The sequence below is a fragment of the Geospiza fortis genome, unplaced genomic scaffold, assembly GCF_000277835.1.
Source record: "Geospiza fortis unplaced genomic scaffold, GeoFor_1.0 scaffold2, whole genome shotgun sequence".
NCBI lineage: Eukaryota > Metazoa > Chordata > Aves > Passeriformes > Thraupidae > Geospiza > Geospiza fortis.
In genome coordinates this window covers 171,227-188,890 of record NW_005054366.1, presented here as the reverse complement: position 1 = coordinate 188,890, position 17,664 = coordinate 171,227, and the positions used below count along the sequence as shown (strand labels likewise).

At 44.9% G+C, this 17,664-nt stretch overlaps 1 protein-coding gene across 2 annotated transcripts in view; it reads left to right on the top strand.

Annotated features, from left to right (window-relative positions):
• The window catches only part of IGF1R (insulin like growth factor 1 receptor), a 170,488-nt gene that overhangs the window by 142,519 nt on the left and 10,305 nt on the right, over positions 1-17,664 (top strand). The window contains exons 11-20 of one of the 2 annotated variants that reach the window (XM_005424221.2): positions 993-1,279; positions 2,711-2,847; positions 3,148-3,307; positions 4,302-4,407; positions 5,710-5,780; positions 7,065-7,294; positions 7,548-7,658; positions 8,288-8,447; positions 10,589-10,718; positions 14,328-14,462. In XM_005424221.2, the coding sequence (XP_005424278.2) occupies positions 993-1,279; positions 2,711-2,847; positions 3,148-3,307; positions 4,302-4,407; positions 5,710-5,780; positions 7,065-7,294; positions 7,548-7,658; positions 8,288-8,447; positions 10,589-10,718; positions 14,328-14,462 (1,527 nt within the window). The remainder of the gene's footprint in view (positions 1-992; positions 1,280-2,710; positions 2,848-3,147; positions 3,308-4,301; positions 4,408-5,709; positions 5,781-7,064; positions 7,295-7,547; positions 7,659-8,287; positions 8,448-10,588; positions 10,719-14,327; positions 14,463-17,664) is intronic. The other variant, XM_005424222.2, reaches the window with a different exon arrangement.

Below are 17,664 nucleotides of genomic sequence, written 5' to 3'. Positions count from 1 at the left end.
GTGAGCATTCCTGCAGCCCATGGAGACAAAGGGGCAGGAGCAATAAAGCCAGACTGCCCTGTGTAATTGGTGCTCCTGTACAGAACAGCCTCAGATCTGGGGTAGGACCAAGGGCCAGGTCCAGTGTATGGCCACAGGGTGTTGGTTACCTGATCCATGTGGTTCTCAGAGTATCTTGATCCTTGTCCTGTCACTTGGGGCTGTTCACTACAGCAGTTCCCTGGGCTTGAGAAAGCAAATGGTGTAGCTGTAAATCCTCAGCTTCTTAACTCTGCTTAAATTTCACCCAGATGCCTGTAAGGCAAAGCTGCTCATTGAACTTTTGCCTCCACACAATATTAGTGCTGAGTTTTCTTACGTAGGAGGATTGTTCCTTTGCAGAGCTTTTGTTTGGGTGAGAGAAGCAGAGATACACAGATGACCACCCGAGTGGTGGTGAACCTTCATGGCCTTCAGCTGCCTTCCAAGGTTTCTCCTCTCAGTGCAATACATTCTAATTTCATCACAACTGCAAAGCTAACTCTCAGTAGGCTCAGCTTCCTTCGCTAATCCAGCAAGCTTCAAAACAATTTTTCCCCCTATAACCTTTTCAGCCTTTAGCATCTGATTTTTATTTCAAGTGTCAGCATCGCTGTCATGAAACACAAATCCAGGATTCTTGTTGAGTAACGGTGAAGCTGTTCTTTGCTGGTTGGTTTTTTTTGTGAGGTCAGAAGTTTGCACATTCATCTTGGGGTGCAGTGTGAGCTTCAGAGATTTGGTTGATTCCTGACCAAAACAGAGAGAAATGAGATGTGCTGACATGTGACAGGTTCAGATTTAGAGAAAGTTTTCCTCTTATTTTGCAGTTTCCTTTATTTAGCTTTTTTATTAGCTGTTGCCTGTTTCACTGGGGTGTTTGGCACGGTTTTCTGGAGAAGAAAATAGATTTTCTGGAGAAGAAGTGGATTTTCTCTAAAGAGACCTTTTCTGTACCTGTGTCTGCCCCTCAGGCCCGACCGGAAGCGGAGGGACGTGTTCCGAATCGCCAACGCCACCTTGGCCACGCGGAGCAGGAACGCGACTGGGACCGAGCACTTCACCAACGCCTCCGACACGGAGGAGAGCGAGGTGGAATATCCCTTCTTTGAGACCAAGGTGGATGGCAAGGAGAGAACTGTGATCTCCCATCTGCAGCCTTTCACTCTTTACCGCATCGATATCCACAGCTGCAACCATGAGGCCGACACGCTCGGCTGCAGCGCGTCCAACTTCGTGTTTGCCAGAACGATGCCCTCAGGTATGCTCAAAGGGGCAGCTCTGCCTTTCCTGGGCGGAGATCAAGCTCAGGGGGACAGGTTCTACCAGACCAGTTAGAATTACATTGGGGTATAGTAAAAAAAATTCCAGGCAATAGGATAAATTGGAGCTGCAAAGATGTTTTATTTTGTGTCCTTGACTGGTGTGTTGTGTGCACTGAATGATGTGTTTGAGTCTGCGCTGGTAGCTGGAGAAAGGGAGAAGTTGACTGCCAGGATAATTAGGAGAGATTCTGTTTCCCAGCAATAGAAGTGAGACCCCCAGACATGGTGGGCTGAAAGGTTTTGTTCCTCAGCTCCCCGTGTGCTGAATAGAGCCACAGCAACGTTTCTCTGCTAATGTTTGGTTTTGCTGTGTTCACTCGGAACTGTTTGCAGATGTTGGAGTTTTGCTGGTGGGAATGTTTGCCAAATGTTTCTTCTGTCACAGTACGACCATGCATTTGTCCAGCCTGGGAACAGGAGGAATACTGTGTTTCTTTGTGCCCAATCCCTGGCCTCTAGACTACTTCAAATTGGAAGCATTGAATGCTGTACTCGTCATTGGGACTTTTGCAGATTGTACTTCTGAGAAGAATAGAGATGATTTTAGTGTAAGCTCATATGCATCCAGCAACGAGCTTCTGTCTCCAGCAGATGTCTGGGGATATTGGATGCAGAATGGTAGCAATTTTGTTTTGTTTCTGGAAGGAAAGGCTATCATAATCCAGATCCAGCTGTGTCAGTAAAAAAAGCAAAAAGTATTGCTTATTTCAAGGAAATAAGGAAATCTGTGAGATCAGGGAAAAGGAAAGAAGTGTTCTCAGATTTTCAACACATGCTCTGAAAATTAAAGGCTAAACAATCCTGTTTTCTTCTGTTATCTTTGAGATCTTGGAGAAGGTTGTATTTTTTCAGTCCAGACTGAAACACACGTCACAGTCCTGTTAAGTTTTTAATAAGTCATGTAAAATTATTAGGAACTAAATAGGGATAAAGCAGTTCCTGAATTGCTGCTGAGACTCTGTTTTAAATCGGGATGGATTTCCTATGACTGTTTTAGGAAAAGGCTGTCAGTGGGGCAGATGTGTTTGCAGCCATTTGGTGGGAATAGCTCCCTGCACTGTTTTGGTGTTGGGGAGAGTTGGGAAGGAAGAATCAGGTGCTAATAACCAGGGGTTTTTGGCACACAGAGCCCATGCCTGGTGGGGCTGTATGCTCTGCACTGATTTTCTGGGAACCAGTAGTTCAGACTGAGCTAATTTCCAGCAGACCCTTGGCCAGTGGAGCTTGTTCCCTGGATTTGAATGGCTCTTGCTGCAGAACTTCTGCACCTGAAGAATATTCTGAACTTTCCATTTTCTTCCACTCTTGCTGAAGTTCCTGTTTCAGTCATAGGTGTTGTTCTCACATCACCTGTGAATATTTTACAGAGGGAGCAGATAACATTCCAGGAACAGTATCATGGGAAGCAAAAGAGGAAAACACCGTCTACCTGAAGTGGTTGGAGCCTGCAAATCCAAATGGGCTGATCCTGATGTATGAAATCAAATATGGGCAGCATGGCGAGGTGAGCATTTGACATTACTGCTCCTAACTCCTAATTTATACACAAAAAAGGATCTTTATTAGCATGCTTTTGTGCAGTGCTGCACACACAGAAATTGTGATTTCAGACACCCAGCACCTGCCACCATGTCTTTCCTTCATTTCCTTTGAGTTCTTAAATTCCACATATCTCCTTATGGTGTTTGAAGTAAAACTGATCAGATGGGGCTTTTAGTTATAAAAATGAGCTTATCCTGCAGCTGTATTGCCTTCTCTAGAATGTGAAGATAATAACATGTTGTAAATTGCTTTTTTCTTCTAGGAGAAGCGTGAATGTGTTTCCAGACAGGAATACAAGAAGCTTGGAGGAGCTAAACTAACTCACTTGAACCCTGGGAACTATTCTGCCAGAGTTCAGGCCACTTCCTTAGCTGGGAATGGGTCCTGGACTGAGCCCATCTCTTTCTATGTGCAGCCCAAATGTAAGACAAGTGTTTATAGTCTGTGTCAAATTGGGGGTTTATTGTCTTTTTAATAATTCCTAATGTTGATGTGACTGGGTATCTGAGCCTCCTGCCTCTGAACACTCCTCTGACTTGCTGATGGTTCTTTGGGGACTCTTCTCTGGTCCATTTTGTTTGGCAAGTGTTGACAGCCAGGAGGGGAGTGTGAGGTGTGGTCCTTTCCTTGCAGCTCTGGGTGTCTGTGAGGGGGGCACCCAGGTGTGGGTCCTGGGCTGTGCAGCTATGTTGGGAATGTGATGTTAGCTATAACAACAGGGAGCTGCCACATACAGAACCTGTGGCAACAAGGCAGACCTGCTTAAAATTGCAAAATAATTGGAGAAACAAATCATTTGTGTAGATTTTTGGCTGGCAGGTTGACCTGTTCTGAGCGACATTTGATAAAAAAAGTGTCCTGATGAAAGGGTGATGCTGGTCCTGACAATGGGAGTAATTTATATTTTGGAAGAACATGACCACAGAGACCCTCTTCAAGACATTCTGTGTTTAGTTGTAGAGCAGATATATCCCCAGAAAACTGCAACTCCACCTTTTATCCCTTTTTTATTTTCTGGTTGCTGAACTTTGAACAGTTTGAAGTAAAGAGCAGTGTGTGTATATTCTGAACATGAGCAGCTGCAAGGTGAACAAAAGGTGGAAAAAAAGGTGAATGTGCAAGTGAACAATTGGATATTGTTCACTGAGGAATGCAAGTCCTTTAAGCATAACTTGTGAAAACAAAGCCCAGACAGACACTGTTCTGTACAAAATTAATGCCTTTCAGTGTCTGCTTTCTTGTTTCACTCATCTGCAGTCAGGGAGGGTTTCCGAGTGCATTTTTCCACATCAGACAAGAAAATGAGAACTTTGATTTCTTCCCTGTATGGAAATACACTGAGTGGGTATTGAATGTTTCTTTGTTAACAGAGGTTTTATAGAAACCCTGATACAATTGTTTTCTTGTTGGTTGCAGCAGCAAACTATGGAAACTTCCTGCACTTGGTAATTGTGCTCCCTATTGCTCTGCTGCTCATCCTTGGGGGATTGCTGATAATGCTCTATGTCTTTAACAAAAAGAGGTGAGTTCCATGTGCTGGTGCTTAAACCTGCAGGAGGGGAATTGTTTATTTTCAAATCTGTGCCTGTGGAGTGAGTTAGAGATTAAAAAGAGAAGTACCATTCACAGTTGAGAGGTAGATTCTGCCTTGTTGGAATGGAAAAGGAGGTGGTTTAGAGTTAGCAGCATCTGGCTGCTGCTGGAGATATGAAAAGGGTTTTTATTGCAGTGTCATGTTTGACTGGGAAGAGGAAGGCTTGTGAGGAACATTTCAGTGGGACAGTGGTGGCACACTCTGGACCTGTATAACCAGAAGATTTAATTGAAATATGGGTCGATATAAATCATGAAAAGTTTGTTCCATTTAGGTTAATCTGATTTTTTTCAAATTCTAGAGGGTTTTTTGAAGTCTTACATCCACTTAAAAAATTATATTCTGGCCATGAGTCGTCACTGGGACTGTTCTGGTAATTTGTTCTCCTCAGTTTGTTTTTTTAACTAGTGATTTATTTTTTTAATCTCATTGAAGTACATAACAAGAACTTAACAGCAGTACAAATGTTCAGTCTTGCAACTTTCTAGCTGTGGATGTTTTTTATTACTTTCACATTAATTATGCTCATTGAGTATCCCATGAGTTCCAGCTCTAATTTACTGGTAGCACTGCAGACAGTGGTACCAGTTCTGCTCAAGCTCTCCAGACAGGGCTTTGTCTCTGGTGATTACAATACCTGCTTTGCCTTCCTTAGGCTCTCCTTAGTTAAATTCCTGATAATTTTGCCTTGTTTAAGCCGTTGTTCTAACACAAGAATATTTTCTCTGCGAGCCTGTCTCCTGCAAAAGCTCTCAAAGTGCATTTATTACATGTCTTATTCTGAAAATCATCCCTGTAAAATTGGGAGGTGTGGCATTGTGTGGTTTTAAAATGAAATATTAGAAACACTTAGGAAATAGTTGAATGGATTCCCCCACTTATGTCTTTTGCTAAAAAACTTCACTCTCAAGGTGCATTCTCAGCCACAGGTCTCCTGGTTGTATAAAAATATAGCTTTTCTTAAAAGAAAGCTAGAAGTACCTTATGTTTACATTTTCCTGGGGCTGATTTGGTATAGAGAAGACTCCAGAACTCTTGACAAGCTCTGGGCTGTGCTCCCATTGATTATGTGAGGTAGATAAGATCTGAGTTTGTCCCTTTGTCTGAAAAACTCCACGTGCAGTAAATAATATTCTGTGGTTGAGAAAGCAGTGGAAAAGCTGTAGAAGAGATGGTCTGAAATATACTCAGATTTAAAGATAAAAGAAATAAACCCCAATATTTCTACAGGAACAGTGACAGACTGGGCAATGGAGTACTTTATGCTTCTGTGAACCCTGAGTACTTCAGTGCCTCAGATGGTGAGTGTGACCTTAACTTGTGGTTCTTTTACTGTCCTGTGTTCTGTTGGTGTCTGACTTTGAAAGGTATGAAACCCTAAAATATGTGCTGTAAAGCCACTTTCCCTATTTTATTAGGACAGCTCTGGAATCCACAATTGCTAATACGTAAATGCCACTTGTCTGTTGAAATTGGGGAGTTTTTGAATTGTTTTCCTGGAGTTTTATCCACCTGAGGCAAATTTGGATTCACTAGTTTCACTTTCAGATTAACATCTACTCATCCAGTGATGCTTTTACTGCAGTGAAGGAAGAATGAATGAATTTGTGGTCTTTCATTCATGTTTGCCCTTTTAAGCTCTGTTTGGCCCTATTGAAACAAACCCACTACTTGAAGAAATCACAACATCAGAAAAATGTCCTTGAGGCCTCAGTTTTCCTGTTTATGTTTTCGTTTGGTGCTGCTGTTGTAGAATTCTTGCTGGAATAGTATTTCCCAAAGCCCCCAGGAGAGTAATGGCTTTACCCAGAGTGGCAGCAGATTATTTTACTGTTATTTTTTGTAGCAGCACCATTAGGGTTGAAGGTCTGTCACTGTTCATGCTATAATCCTCTGTTTTCATCCTGTCATTTCACCCATGCAGAGCATGTGACACAACTGTCCCCTCCTTTGGTGACTGATAGGCAGCAGCATCAGTGAGTACTTGGATGTCTTCTTGCCCGAGGCAGTCCTGCCTCCTGGCAGTCACCTTCTGAGAGCTCTTTTCTGCCTCAGATCAAAGACCTGCAGCAGCAGCAGCAAGTTCTGCCTTTGCTGGTGCAATGGTGTGTGCAAGGGATCAGAATAGTGCCATGCAAAGAACTGCTGGATCAGAGTCTGCTTCCCTCTAGCCATAAACTCAGTGTTAATAGGGAATACAGCAGACACTAAACTGATACAGATGATCAAGTCTGTTTGATGCTGTCTGGGAGAATTAGGAGAGCAAGGATTCCAAGAAAAGATTTAACTTAAAGCATTGATTTGAGTCTCTTCCCACCCTGGTTTTGGCTTTGAGGTTCCTTATTTCTATCTCAGTATGTCAGTACCATAGTGAGGCCGCTTCAAGTCCACCTTTCTTTCAGATTTATGTGTGTGCCACCATCCCCCTGCCTCTGTGGGACAGCCCCTGGCCTGTTTGCACACATGGTGCAAGGTCTCAGCGTTCTGTGTGGGGTTTGAGCCCCAGAGCTGTCAGGGCAGTGCTGTGGTGGAGCAGGGAGGGATCCCAGCACTGTGGAACACCAGGGCTGTTCTCTCTCCCCCAGTGTACGTTCCTGACGAGTGGGAGGTGCCCCGGGAGAAGATCACCATGTGTCGGGAGCTGGGGCAAGGCTCCTTTGGAATGGTGTACGAGGGAATAGCCAAGGGAGTGGTGAAGGATGAGCCGGAGACCAGGGTGGCCATCAAGACGGTCAACGAGTCCGCGAGCATGCGCGAGAGGATCGAGTTCCTGAACGAGGCCTCGGTGATGAAGGAATTCAACTGTCACCATGTGGTGAGTCCTGAAGATGGGACCAGGCTGTGACTCACCAGCCCTGGTGCTCATGGACACAAGGCTGTTCTGGGACTGAATTTGGGATTTTAGCTTCAACTCTGCACAGCTTTGTGATATTACTGTGAGATCCCAGTCAGAAAGTGGAACCAAATCTACATTCAGACCTTTCCCACAGGGCTACATATCAACATGAATAAATAATAATTAGCTGTGCTTGTATACTTGTACTGAACATTTGTTTTTCCTCTGCCAGGTTCGGCTGCTTGGTGTTGTTTCTCAGGGCCAGCCTACACTGGTTATCATGGAGCTGATGACACGTGGGGACCTCAAAAGTTACCTGAGATCATTGAGGCCAGACACAGAGGTGAGTCATGAGTGGCTGGCTGTTTATTTCTTCAGTTTGAATCATCTTGAACAAGACAGCCTCACGTTGGAAGCAGCAGGCAATTAGCCTTTCCTGCCCTTCTCCTTCAGTCTAAGGACAAAACATGAACTGTTGTGTGATCTCCAACAGCTCTTTCATGAGGCAGCCCAGGGTGCCGCATGGAATAGGTCCCTTCTTGTGCCACCGAGCCCTCTTTTCCAGATTTGCATTAGGTCTCTTGTCTGATCTACTTCCCCATCAAGATGTTACAGAAATTGGCTGGTTTAAGAACACATGTTAGGATAATTGTTTCATGTTGTGTGTCCTGCCCATTGCCCCTGCTGGAAAGTAAATATCTGTTATCTTAGCTCCTGTGCAAACTCTCATGCATAGGCCATCAGTCTAACAGCTAAAATTGTCTCATATGATGCAGAGTCTGAAGGATAAAGATGACACACAGGTCACTCGCCACTGAAATCACAGCAGCCTATGTAGAAAATGAGCTCAGCAGCTTTTGCCCTTGATCTAGAAATTCCAGTGTGGATAAATTAAAGGAACGGAACACGAGGCCAGGATGTGCACAGCAGAGTGGCTGTGGCCTGTTAACTGTTTGACCTTGTGTTGCTCAGAACAACCCCGGGCAGGCGCCGCCGACGCTGAAGAAGATGATCCAGATGGCGGGGGAGATCGCCGACGGCATGGCCTACCTCAACGCCAGCAAGTTCGTGCACAGGGACCTGGCTGCCAGGAACTGCATGGTGGCCGAGGACTTCACAGTCAAAATTGGAGGTGGGCTGTCCTGACCCTGACACAGCTCATACAATCATGCTGGAAAATCAGTCTTAGAAAGCTCTTTATATTACTTTTTGTTATTTTTTTTTAGCTGAACTCTAGTTGAAATATCTGCAGAATGAAATATGTTCCTTGTGAAGATTACTGTGATTTAAGACCTGTGAGCAGTTAACACTGAGCTGAAACCTCTGGAATACCTCTGCTTGCTGTTGTTCCAGTGAGCCAACAGTACAGCATGTGGGTTCAAAAAGAGGCAGTGATTTAGGTTCAGGTACTGCAGACATCTGGGTGGATGGTGTAGTTAGCACTGGTGTGTCATTCATGTCTCTGACAATGCACAAGAATAATTCTACCTCCTGTTTATTGACTCAAGAATGAGAATTTTAGGATTATTTTAAATCGTATCTGAGTTGGAAGTGGAATGACTTCAGCTGGGTGCTTTCCAGTCTAAACTGGAGTTCTGCTTCCCAGACAGCTGAATGGCTTTTCTTCTGCTTTGCTGTTAGATCACCAATTTTTTTTTCCTTTCACCATCCCTCCAAAATAGTGTCAGATGAGTTTTTTCAGTCTTCTCTCCAGAGAGAGTGATTTTAAGCTGTTGGCTGTTTTTGAGTTGTGCATATTAAAATAACATGTATAGCAGCAGCCTTCTGCTGTAGGAAACTAATTCTTTTTCTCAGAGCTTAACTCAGCTATTTTGATAATTTGTGTAAGTAATCCTGTCATTTGGGAGAAAGAAAAAATGATTTCATTTTGAGTCAGTTAATTAGGAAATAAGATCTTTTGGGGATTTTGTGTATTTTCTGCAGGTTTGTGGGAAGTCAGCCTAAATCCTTCCCATTGCAGTTTTCTCCTCCTGCCCCCATCAGCTTGTTTTACAATTCTGTAAACTGAAGATATGGTGCACTTCTTCCCTTTAATGTGTTCATGGTTACCCCAAAAGCACTTTGTAAATGTGCTGCACTGCTCTTGTTTATGTAGCAGCATTGAAAGTCCCCTCATGCTGAAACAGTTTAGGAGCATCTTGGCTGGAACACACCAACTCAGACTGTTCAGATCTCAGAGGAAGAGCTTTATGCCACACTACCCTGTGCTCACTGCATGTCTGTTTCTTATTTGCATTACATTTTGAAAGAATCTTCCATTCAGCTGGGATAAAGTCACCCTGGTGTGTGGGAGTGATGGAAGAGCTGCACAGATGGGCTTTTTAGTCATAATCACCCTGGGTACTGGTGTCCCTGGTACCCCTGCTTGGTCACTCACCACAGACTGGTGATAACTGAGAGACCTGGGGGAGTTCTGTGCACATTTCATGGGGGAAAAAAAGGGGCAATTGCAGGTCTGTGTTGGTAAAATGGATTTTGCCCTGTGTGTCATCAGACAGCATTTAATATCAGACTGATGACCTCTAATTTGTTAACTTTTTGAGAACACAGTAACTGGATTCAATAGGCAAGTGTGAGACCCAGCAATTTTGTCTCAGACTGATTGCAGAGAAAAAACACTGGAATAAATCTGAGTTACAGTCAGGGGGATGAGCATCTTTAGATACAAGTCTTGCAAATGCTTATGAATTTACAGCTAAGCATGGATATAAATTGGAAGTATGTCTTTAGTATTTGGGTGTGTTAATTACAAATGAACAGCATAATCCTCTGTGGCATTTGAAACAGAATATTGTACAGAAACTGGGAATTACCTTTGGAAATAGGAAAAAGAAAACTAAGAGAAGTGTTTCCTTCAGTATGTGAGATTGTTCAATTAAACACAATGGTTATAAGTACTAACTAAAGACGCTCCTTAAAAAAAATGAAAATCACTGCGTTTGGGGAACAATTAGTGAATTATGTGACCCTCAGAAGACTCATCTTACTGCAAAGCTTGAGCATAAATGCTGCAACTTTTCACATTCCTATATTTAAACCATTCAGACTTGTTACCCCTGAAGCAGTGGCACAGTCTGTTGGTGTTGGGAGGGAAGGTCACCAGCCCTGAGGCAGCAGCTGAAGTGTCTGCAGAGCTGAGTGTCGTGGGAACGCAGCGCAGATTCCTCACAGCCAAGTGTGATTCTCTGCCTTGTAGGAAGGGGAGATGTTCCTCATTTTCTCACACAAACCCAGAGTGTTTCTACCTTGTAGATTTTGGCATGACGAGAGATATCTACGAGACAGATTATTACCGGAAGGGAGGGAAGGGTTTGCTGCCTGTCCGCTGGATGTCCCCGGAGTCGCTGAAGGATGGAGTCTTCACAACGCACTCCGACGTCTGGTAACAAAAAAAGAGCTCTAAAAAATTGCTTTAACCTCCTCCTTTCTAGCCTCTCTTCTTGTTTTAGTAGGCTTAACTAAGGGTACTGCTTCTCCTGTCCATTCAGAGGTAACTCTCTTGTTCCATGAGTTCGTGTTTCAGCAAGAACTCGTGAGGTTGAATTTTGCTCTCAGGGAGAGCAGAAATTAAATGGATTTCCAGAGCTGGAGGTGGCAGCATGTTTCCTGCTGTTCGTTGTAAAATCAGTGTGCATTGAAAAATATTACTTTCACCTGGAAGAGCAAGTTGTCATTTTTTAAATTGTCCTCCTTCAAGAAAAGCATTTAAAGTTGCCAAGAATATAGAAGGGTTCCTAGTGCTGACCTGCTTTTCCATCAAAATCTTCTGTGTAAATAACATCACTTTCCCCCACATGGGTTGTGTACACTCGCAGGCTTTTTTGGGGAGTTCTCCCTTGTGCATATCCCTCTCCATTTGGAGCTTTGTTTGCTTGGTTTATACTGCAAGATGCAGAAATAGGGTTTTCTTTCAAAGCACACTGCATGCTTGCTGTATCTGGGCAGTTATTAATAGAGGCGTGTACTTAGGAGAAGTAATTCCCTGGAACAATTCCCCACGCACTCCCCAGCTTTTGGAGATAGGTAGCGAGGACTTGGCAGAAGATGGTTGTGTACTGGCAAAACCTCTCCTCTGTCTTTTATGGTTTCTCTGCCTTCCTAACAAGATGTCTTTACTGCTGATCTGTTACAGAATTGGCAGCTGATTGCCTCCAAATGTCTAGAAATCAGTAGGAATGGTGTTTTAGGAGTAAACTGCATTTTCCCTGAGCAGCTTGAGGAGTTTGGAGTCAGTGGTCTGTAGTTCACAGCACCAGCTCTGTACAAAAAGTTCCTAAGAGGAATTAAAGTGAAAAAGCAAAGCACCAGAATGATGCTTAAATTTTATTTTACATATGGCTAGTAACTTACTTTTGAATCCACTAACCCTCAGACTTGGAAGCAGATGAAAACAACCACATTGAGTTGAAGGGAAGCCCTGTATCAGCCATTTATCTGATTGAACAGTGCAGGCATGCTTTTGGCAGTCCCCCCAGTAAAAGAATTTTGGGACTTGTGATGGCTTCACAAAGCAGACAGAAATTTGGATTATCACTAGAAAATCCCCAGATGCAGAACTGACCCAGCCTGGAGAGAGGAGCTGGCAGAGCTGCCTGTTCCAACCACACAACAGGAATTTTCAGGTCCAGCCATTGCCTCCAACGGGGTCAGCAGCAGCTCCGGGTGAGCATTGGGGATGTCCCATGTGTGTTCCACACGTGCTTCCTTTTAGCCTGGGACTCTTAAGTGATGTTATTCTGTACTAGATATAACTCAAATTCCAAACAAAAAAAAACCCCAGGTGACGCCAAATACGGTGTCAGATATAAATTAGTGCTGTAGTTGTTGCAGGAAGTACATGAATGCTTCCCTAACAAGGAAGAGAGGAGGTTTAGATTGAATTTTGGGAAGAATTTATTCCCTGTAAAGGTGGTGAGGCCCTGGCACAGGGTGCCCAGAGCATCTGTGGCTGCTCCATCTCTGGAAGTGTCCAAGGCCAGGTTGCATGGGGCTTGGAGCAGCCTGGGATGGTGGAAGCTGTCCCTGACCATGGCAGGGGGTGGAACAAGATGGGCTTTAAGTTCCCTTCCAACCCAAGCCATCCTGGGGTTCCAGGATTTGGGATTTGTTGGTTGCTCAGTCCAAAGCAGGATTGTGCAAACAGTATTGCACTTCATCAGTGGGACAATCTGAGTGAATATCCTGGCCTGCAAAGGAGTTTACTGATTACAAGATTGGAAAGCTGAAGAGGAGGAGCAGTAAAATCTTGACAGATTTTTACTTGTAAGCATAGAGAGGGAAAAAATGGTTTTATGGAGGGGAGGCTCACAGTACTCGTGGGTATTTCAGAGAGTTTCTCTTTGGGATGGTTTGGCATCTTAATTGTTGGAAGTGATTTACTCTGAAATTTGGTTCACAGGGGTCTTCTTGTCTGGCACACAAAAAAACAGGCTCAACATGAGAAATTTGCTGTTTGTTTAGAACTTGTATCCACAGCTACAGAGAAATTTCAATCTAAATTCCAAATGTAGTGGAACTTGACTTAACACTGTCATGAAATACTGTCTCTTTACTTCATCTGTTTATGGCTAAAAGGATCATTCCTTCTCAGTGACTTTTACACCAGACACTATACATTGGAGGTCTCTTCATGCCAGGAAAAATTCCCTGAATCCTTTTATTGGTTCAGATTTGAAGTTGCTCAGTGTAAACTGTGGAGCTTGGCTGTTTTAGGGGCCATTTATTTGCATCAAACGGTAAAGAAAAGGTTGAGATTGTTTTTCCTGCCTTTCTGGGCAGATATTGTGACATGTAGCTCCATGTTCTTCGAGATCAGTTCTAGAAGCCAAGATGTCAAAAAGACAAAACCCTGTTGAGTGGTTGGAGTCCAGGATTTATAAACTGTAAGGTGAAATGGCAACTGCAGGAAGGAAGAGTGTCTGGAGGTTTGAAGGGTGGAGCTTTATTTTAGCAACTCATTCTTTTAATGCTTTTCAGGCTGAAGAATGAGGTAATTAGACAGGGCTGGTTTTGTTGTAGTTAGGGAAGGAGGACATTTTAAAATTAATGTAATACTGTTCAGGGTGAGGGTGGATTTCTATAAATAAATCCTCAGCATCTTGCATTCTTCCAAGGCTGGTAGTTGCCTGGAAGGAGCAATCTGAGTTTATTTGTTAGGATAATCTGACGAGTAGGTGTGCAAGACTTGTCCTCGTTATCCCTGCGGTGATCAAAGAAGCTTCAAAGGCGCCCAAATGTTGAGTTGACCCCCTGTCCCTCCCTCCCCTAAAAGGAAAACAATTGCAAGGCAGTTTGTGGCTTCTGGCTCCAGATGCAAACCAGTTTGGATCCCAGGGATATCTGAAAGATAAAACCACAGGGCCATAACCAGCTAATGGCACTGGACTCCTGTTTTCATAACTCCCCCCCAGTGGAACTGTGTGTTTTTCACTCAGCTTGACTCAGCATTTTACCACAACTCAGACAGCATTGAGATTTTCCTTCTTTGCCCAGCAGCTCTAAAAGTAGATGACTCTTCAGTGCAGGGCGGACAATTTGAGCTGTGTCTGCTCAATAATCTAATTTTAAATAGAGGTATTTTTAGAAAGTGTCAATACTTACGTCCAAACTACCCAATTACATAACTATGCTTATCTTCCTTTGCCAGTAATCAATTCCTATTATTAGACAAACTGCTTTTTTCACTTCTGCTGTCCTTTGTAGTTATCTGGAAGGAGCTGGAAGCTGTGTTTCAAGAACACAGTTACATGCATGTCACAAAGGGGCGACTGAGTTTTTCCCACCTGAGCCCTTTTCTCACTAGAATGGAGGTGTTTGAAGTCAGCAGTCTCTGGAGGGAGGGGTTGTGACTGTCACCACAGGCTCGTGTTTTTTGAGCAACTGGACTTCTTTGGTAAAAGAAAACACACATGGGCACCCAGCACTCAGCATCTTGTGGGAAATACACCTTGTGAAGGTGTCTGGGAGCCTAAAGCTGTGCTGTTCCCTGCAGGTCCTTCGGAGTGGTGCTGTGGGAGATCGCGACGCTGGCGGAGCAGCCGTACCAGGGCATGACCAACGAGCAGGTGCTGCGCTTCGTCATGGAAGGGGGGCTGCTGGAAAAGCCAGACAATTGTCCTGACATGCTGTAAGTGCCACCACTGCCCTGCAGGCACAGCTTGTGCCTCCTGAGCCCTGCAGGGTCTGCCCTTGCCAGCTACCACAGGGGGGGCTGCTCAGTCTCTGTCAATCCAGTGTTTTATGGTGGTGAGACATTCCAGAAAACAACCTCACCTTGGGCTATCTCCTCTAATAAGCAAACAAAATCCAAGCTTTGTGTTACTGAATAAAATGAGACTTCATAAAAATGTCACTTCATAAGTGACATTTGCTACATCAGGAGGCTCTGTGCCTAAATCATCTCTCTTCTGCTTAAATTTGGGCATAAAGAGAGAAAAGAGCGTGGGACAAGCTGAAATGTGTGTAAACACTGGAATTCAAGTTTTTAGTTCAGCATACAGATAAATCAATGTATCTGAAGCTGGATTGGATCTGCTGTTTCAGCCACAGCACTTGTCCCATTGAGATAAACCAATCCCCCCTGCTAACAGTTTCCTTCCCTGCAAGCACAGGGTGAGGTTTTCCACAGAAAAACCTCTCCCTGCCCCAGGATCGACCCAAAGCCTCACAGCAGCAGAGGGTATGCAGTGCAGCAGCTTCAGTTTTTAGCTTTACATTGCTGAAATACTTCTGCTGGCCTTTGTGTACAGCAGTTTCAGTTGTTCAGACTTTATTGCTTTGATATACTTCCCAAACTGACTTTTGGGAAGGAAATACTGCGTCTTGCAGTTATTGAAATTTGTTGGAGGCCCCCAGAAGGGATACAATCACTTAAGGGCCTCAGCTGCTTGGGATTCTTAGGAAAATAGCTTTTTTGGCTGGAGCCTGGCTGTGGTTTCAGATGACAGGCAGTGTTGTTTTGTTGTTTGAGGGGGGTGGGTGGTATATGCAGGGGGAGGTGTAGCTGCCATGTGATTCCTTGGTTTCACATTCCTTCCCTTTCGAGATGCTGTGGAGAATTCCTGGCAGTCGGATTGACTGGACATTGTTTAACACAGTCAGAGCTGTGTAGTGGGGTGGGCACAATTGGGAAGGACAGGGATGTGATGGGTTCAGCTCCCTGGGCTCGCAGGTGAAAGCACCTCTGCAGTGAGAACAGCCTCAGTGGGGAGAGATCCAGCATTAGAAATTCCCTGTTAAGCTGGGGTGTGTGTGGTATGAGCAGGGTGGCAGGGGAGTCAGGCCAGAAGTTCTCTCTGCTGCAGCCCACCCAGTTCTCCTTCCTCCCCCTCCTCAGGGGATCTCCTCTGCTCCAGGGCTGTTGCTGCTGGATGAATCCACTTTCAGGGTCCTGGCTTGTGAGCTGGGAGAGCTTGGTTAAAGTCTGGCAGAGCAAATCTTTGCCCTGGTGTGTAAGAGCTGAGGCCTTTCCTGTGCTGCTTCTCTTGGAGAAGCTGCTCACAGGCTGGTTCTGCCCAGCAGGATTCAGCCTGGTAGTGCAGACAGAGGTGCTGAATAAAAAAAATCTTGCTTTGAATTGTGCTGCTTTGCTCTGTCAGAGAAAGGAATGAGCTGAACTCAGACCTAAGGCACATCCACATTGGTGGTGCCTTTTTTTGTTTGCTTTTTTTCTAGTGATAAAGTTGAGTATAAAGCATCTTGGATTTATCCCAAATGTAAAAACGGGAGGGAAAAAAGTATGACCTTATTGTGACTTGCTTTTGCTCCCTTTCAGCTTGTTTTGTCTTTGTTTTAGTACAGACACCCAAATCTGCTGAAATTCAAGTAGGCATTTGTAGGAATAACAGCAGAGAGCTCCAGGAGTAACCTTCACCTTTGTTCCCTGCATATGCACTTGGCAATCAAAAACCTCTTATGGTCCTGTGGTGCTTTATTCTTTGTGTGTTTTCAGTTCTTTCCCTGCCCAGGGAGCTGTGACAATGCTGTGCCACCCTCAGTGAGTGACCTCCCCGCTGCTCCCAGCCCTCACCCACACACTGCTGGCAGGACCACACCTGCTCTGTAGGCAGAGGTCCTCTCCAGGGCCCATAACCTCCTCCTCAGCTGGGGACCTGCAGGAAGATGAGGACATGGGCAGGAGGGTGTTTCTAACAGTGTCTAAAAGCCCTGAAATTGCACAGAGATCTTACTCTGCATCCCAGGCCACTGCTTTCTCCTGTGCTTTATGAAACCCTTTGTAAACCAAGGGATCCTCTTTGTGGAGATTGCTACAAGATTGTGTTTAAAGGCAGGTTTCTTGGCATGTCTGTGCTAGTGGGAGGTACTTTTTAGGCAGCACAAATTCTTATTAGTGGAGATTGGTCTGTGATACTTTAGTATTGACTCCTGATATTAACTCAAGAATGTCCCAAAAGCAGAGCCTGGCTGCAGGGAGTCACTTGGGCTTGGTGCTGTCTAGCACCAGGTGAGAAGGGGAGCTCTGTGCTCCTGTGTCTCACAGGGTACCTATAAAAGCACAGGAACTTTGTTCTTTAAATTAGTTTGACTTGGAAGCAACTGAAATTCTGGTCTGAGCATCAGTGGGGCTGTCTATGGAGAGAGGGGAGTGTGCTGACAGAGAGAAACCTCCATAACAGGTGGAGGAGGTAACTGCTCTGGGGAAGTGTCGATGAGAACAGAGAGAAGAACCTTGCTGTCACCAAATCTGCTGTTTTTAGCCATGCAGGTGATGTGATGGTGACACAGCCATGCACCCTCCAGCCACGGAGCAGGAGCTCCCCTCAGGCCCTCGTGTTCCCCCCATGAATTCTGTGGGGTGCAGGCAGGCTGGGACCCTCTGTGTCTCCATCCTGGTCATGCTTGTCAGGGTCTCCATCCCTGGTCATGCTTGTCAGTGCCTGTGCTCCCCTGAGCCTGGCACAGGGGGTCAGTGGCTTTTAGGTGGAGCTGGAGAGGTTCTGTTCTGCAGTGTGGCTGAGCAGGGCAGAGGATGCTTGGGCAAAGGGGGATTTTACAGGGGGTTGTCCTGTGTCTGGGAGGTGGTGACTCCCTGTGAAAAGGGCAAAGCACAAAGGGGAGGGTATTTCTGGAGGCTCTTTACTGTTGTACAGGGTGAAACAAGCCTCAGTTGTGTTTATGCTACACCCTCTTGGCATAGCTCGTGTGGCTCTGCAGACAGAACCATGCAATAAGACAGATGGTTCAGTAAGACAGTGCCAGGAGAAGCTTTGCTGTTTTTCTCCCCTTCCTGTGCACTCAGTGATGTTTTTATGGCCTCCCATTGTTATGGCACTGCTCATCAGGTGACGGCTGCGTGGCACTGAGCTTTG